The sequence below is a fragment of the Lactuca virosa genome, chromosome 6 (genome assembly GCF_052849685.1).
Source record: "Lactuca virosa cultivar CGN04683 chromosome 6, Lactuca_virosa_CGN04683_v6, whole genome shotgun sequence".
In the NCBI taxonomy this organism is placed as follows: domain Eukaryota; kingdom Viridiplantae; phylum Streptophyta; class Magnoliopsida; order Asterales; family Asteraceae; genus Lactuca; species Lactuca virosa.
The window spans coordinates 42,773,596-42,778,597 of record NC_136431.1 but is presented as its reverse complement, the minus strand read 5'-3'; the positions used below and the strand labels follow the sequence as shown (position 1 = coordinate 42,778,597).

Sequence of the window (5,002 nt, the reverse complement as noted above, 5' to 3'; positions counted from 1 at the left end):
TTATTATGGATGTTTCTATACTAATTGGTTTTATAATAACTTAATTAAAAATGAAATTTTTGGTCTTGAATTTTGGGATGTTACACCTTGGGACTGCATGAATACCCTCATTTTGATTGCCCAAGCAGCATAATTTGACCTTGCATTCGATAATGAAGTGTGACCTGTCCATCCTTTTCACCATTGCTTCATGACATATCTATCACACGAGGTTGATACTTTGGCATAAACCAGGAGTGCTCTGATACCAAATGTTGGTTTCAACCTGTTTACACAAGCTTTACACAGTGCAAGGGACAAAAATACACAAAGCAGGGGACAAGAATTCACACAGAGAAGAAGGCAGATGTGTATACTTTTTTATTCAATGATAAAGAAAGGAAAATTGGGGACATAAACAAACGTACACTCGCCTGTCAATTTAAGCTAGAACTTAGCTGAAAATTAGGATCAAACTTGACTAGTTGCCAAAGACCAGGAACACTCTCACTGGCATCTTTGATTTATTCAAAAACATTAAAAACGCGCATAAGACTAAGATTCTGAATTAACCTTAACAGGAAAAACTCATCATTTTGATGGAACAAGTTGGGTATCATCTCTCTGTGACGCGGGAAGTCAACTCTCCCAGTCTTCCTCTTGCCCTCTGTGCTATGGATTTGTCCGTTGGATAAAGTAATGGTTCTTCCTATCCGCGGGAGCAAACACCAGCAGACCACTGCTGTTCTCCGGGTCGATCTTCCTTTTACCCTTTGTGTAATGGTTTTTTCCGTTGGGTCGATTCTTTTTTACAACAAGTACTTTCGATGATAGCAACTTGCGGTTGACGCGACTACCGATCGTCGACGACTCTCTGTGATCGGTTGCCTTCTTATCCGGCTGGAACATATGCCGGAAGGCCTGATCTCACATCTTTTTTTGCTAAGTTTTTCGATCCAATATTCATCATGGTTGGTGCTACGGTCGGCTATCGTACAAACCAATCGAATGAAGCTTTGATTGCCAAGTTAGGGCATAATGTTTACGTAACTAATTTTCCTGATCATTTTACTCAACGAGAATTGTGGTGTACCTGTGAAAAGTTTAGGACTGTCTTAGACGTGTTTATTTCTATAAGGCTTTCAAGAATGGGAAAATATTTTGCTTTTGTTCGGTTTTCTAAATTAGTGAACATTGATACCTTAATGTCTAAACTTTGCACCATTTGGATTAGGAATTGTAAACTTTTTGCTAATCTGGCCAGATTTCAAAGGGGTCGTTTGGGAGGTAATGTACCGGATGTGGGTGTCATGAATGTTGGCACGGTTTGTCAACATAAGACTAAAGGTTTTTCTTATGCTTCTGTTCTTAAAGGCAACAATGGAGATAGCTTATTGAATGAAACAGATGTAACCAAACCAACTTTAGTGCTCGATGAGAATTGTCAAATTAAAAGGAATTATGATTGTTTTCTTATTGGATCGGTGAAAGACTTTCGTTCTCTTACAAACCTACATGTAATATGTAATTTGATAAAGTTTGGTTACTTAGGAGGTACGTGAGTGTTGTTGGAGTTTAACTCTATTCAAGCTAATGACAAAAATTTTCATCATGTCGGGGCTAAGTCTTGGTTCTCTATGCAGCATGCATGAAGTCAAGATTTTGTCTTGAAAGAACGGGTGGTTTGGGTTGATTTTGAAGGGGTCCCTCCAATTGCATGTTCGGATAAAACTTATGCTAGAATTGCTCGAAAATGGGGGGATGGTCTTTATATGGGAAACCCGAAGGATAATAATTTCGATAGTAAGCGTTTATGTATCTCTACTTTGGAACAATCGTTGGTCATGGAGGCCTTTAAAGTTATTGTTCGTGGTCGTGTTTTCTTGGTTCGAGGAAAGGAAATAATAGGTTGGACTCTAGATTTTATTGAGGATGAGTCGAAGATGGATGTAGAGGAAGATGAACCTTGTGTTAAGGATAATGGTTTTGTTGATCTAGAAGATGGTGAAATACGCAACTCGGTAGAGGTGGAGTCTTGGAAAGAGGATGATCATTCTCAAGGTATCCCATATACTTTTCAACAAGAGCCAATCAATGAAATTTCAAATCAAGGGGATCGAGTTTCTGAGGATCCATTGGGTACTTATGATGTGCTTCAAAAGGAGGTTCAAGTGAATAATAGTATAGATGATAATTATCTCATCCCCCGGGTTTTACTCCACATGGGTCTCCGTCTCATGTTGTTTAGCAGCCACCTCAACACCCCCTACAACAACAGGCACAACATCAACAATTACAACATCATCAGGTGCAAAATCCGGATCAGATCCCAGTGCAGAAACAACAACAGCAACCGCAACAACATGCTCACCCGGGGCAGCAACATCCTTTTCAGTGACAGCAGTAGCAGGTTAGGGGAGGGCCTGTGGTGGGTCCGAAGGTGGTGGTTTTCGGCTCTAGTGCATCCAAAAGTGTGAATTCCAAGGTTTTGGGGTGATGGGATGAGTTTAAAGGGTTCTCAATCGTCTTTGGGAGACTCAATAATATTTTTATAAATACCTCTAGGTTTCTCTATGGTTGAAGAGTTAAATGCTTTTATTGATATCGGGTAATCTATGGGGTATTATATGGATGGTTGTATGAAAAATATTCAAGAGTTGATTAATGAGTACGGAGATTTGAACGTTAACCCATGAATTGCCTTTCTTTAAATGTTCAAGGGTTAAGGAAGGAACCAAAGCACACATGGATAAAGAATCTGTGTGGGAAACATCATGTCTTGTTTTTGTCTTTACAAGAAACGAAAAAGAAGCATTTTGAATTGTTTAGTGTTCATTCAGTTTGGGGAAACTTAGATTTTGATTATCCTTATAGTGGTTCTAGAGGCTTATCGGGTGGTATTATTTGTGTTTGGGATAAATCTAGATTTCTGAAATCTCAGGTTCTTGTTCAGCCTCACTTTATTATCATTGAAGGAACGTGGCTTCCTTCTAATTCGAAGTTTTTTGTGATTTCTATCTATGCTCCTCAGTCTATTTCAGAAAAAAAAAGTAATTGGGATCATCTTTCTCGGGTTAGTGGAAGGTGGGATGGGGAGACTATTATTATGGGTGATTTTAATGAAGTTAGGTGTGAAAGTGAAAGATATGGGTCGATTTTCAATGCTTCTGATGCGGGTGTTTTTAACAATTTTATTGCTACTGCTTCTTTGTTTGACGTTCCGCTTGGTGGGTTTTCTTTCACTTGGTCTGATAGAGTTGCGGGCAAGATAAGTAAGCTTGATAGAGTCCTTATTTCTTATGGTCTTCTGGAGGTTTTCCCTAATATTTCAGGTGTTATTCTTGACCTACATCTATCTGATCATCGGCCTATTTTTTTTAAAAGAATCGGTTATTGATTATGGCCCTATGCCTTTCAGAGTTTTCCATTCTTGGTTTTCTGTTGATGGGTTCGAGCACGTGGTGGTAGACTCTTGGATGAATGATGGAATTACTGATTCCAATGCGATGGTTGGTTTAAAAAAGAAATTACATGTATTAAAAAAGAATCTCAAGTTATGGAATTCTCAAGTTAGAGAGTCTCGGGCTACTTCTAAAGTAGAGATTCACAAGAAACTTGTTGATATTGATCGTAGAATTGATCAAGGTCTAGGTGTGGCTTCTGATTCAGTGGACCGGGTGGCTCTTCTCAAAGAAAGTGTGAAGATAGATCAAGTTGAGGTGGCCGATATGGCTCAAAAAGCTAAGATTAGATGGGCTATTGAATGTGATGAAAATTCTAAATATTTTCATGGTATTCTGAACAAGAAGATAAGAGAACTGGCAATTCGTGGTATCCTGCATGAAGGCGATTGGACTGATGATCCGTCATAAGTGAAAGTTGAGTTATTGGAGCACTTCAGAAATCGGTTTGCCAAGCCTATGGCTACTCGTGGCTTGGTTAATCATGAATTTCCTAATATTCTTAGTTCCGATCAGGCCGCGATTTTGGAGGATGATGTGTCTCCTGAGGATACCAAGAGAGTTGTGTTGGATTGTGGGACTGATAAATCTCCAGGACCTGATGGTTTCTCTTTTGATTTTATTAGACGGTTTTGGCATATTCTTGAGAAAGACTTTGTTACAGCTGTTAAGGAGTTTTTCAAGTCTAGTTCCTTTCCAAAAGGGTGCAATCCGTCTTTTATTGCTTTGATTCCAAAAGTTAATGACATAAAATTGATCAAGGACTTTAGACCCATCAGTCTTATTGGTTGTCAATATAAGATCGTGGGTAAGATTTTGGCTAATCGTTTGGTTACTATGATTGACGGGTTGGTTAGCCAGGAGCAGTCGGCGTTTATTAGAGATAGACAAATTCTGGACGGGCCTTTCATCAAGAATGAGGTTATTTCTTGGTGCATGAGAAAGAAAAAGAAGGTTATGGTGTTTAAAGTAGATTTTGAAAAAGCCTATGATTTGGTTAGATGGGATTTTCTAGATGACGTGCTCCGCCTTATGGGTTTTGGCCAGATCTGGAGGCGTTGGATTCAAGGGTGCCTTCAGTATTGTAGGGCCTCTGTGCTTGTTAATGGAGCTATTACGAATGAGTTCCAGTTTTATAGAGGCTTAAGACAAGGGGATCCCCTGTCTCCTTTCCTTTTTATTTTGGTTATGGAGAGTTTGCATGTTGCCTTTAGTAGAGTTGTTGTCCGTGGGCTTTTTTCGGGCATTCATATTGACTCGGATGCTGATTTTTGTATTTCTCATCTTTTCTATGCGGATGATGCTATTTTCTTGGGGGACTGGAAAGAATCTAATGTCTTTTCTATTGACCATGTATTTCGGTGTTTCTTCTTTACTTCGGGTTTGAAAATTAATCTTTCTAAGAGCTCTCTTCTTGGTATTGGAGTTCCTTTTGAGCAGGTGTCTATCTTGGCGAATCATATGGGTTGTGGTACTATAACTCTTCCGTTTCCGTATCTTGGTTTGGTTGTTGGTGGTATGATGAATCGAATTTCGTCTTGGATAGAGGTGGTGGCTAAGAT

The 5,002-nt window shown here is 39.2% G+C and overlaps 1 protein-coding gene across 1 annotated transcript; it reads left to right on the top strand.

Moving 5' to 3' along the window:
- The first annotated feature begins 2,671 nt into the window (after positions 1 to 2,671).
- Positions 2,672 to 3,851, top strand: LOC145121492 (uncharacterized). Its single transcript, XM_079057229.1, has 2 exons — positions 2,672 to 3,251; positions 3,364 to 3,851. Exons 1-2 carry the CDS (start codon positions 2,672 to 2,674, stop codon positions 3,849 to 3,851), a joined length of 1,068 nt encoding a protein of 355 aa, XP_078913355.1.
- Positions 3,852 to 5,002: the final 1,151 nt, after the last annotated feature.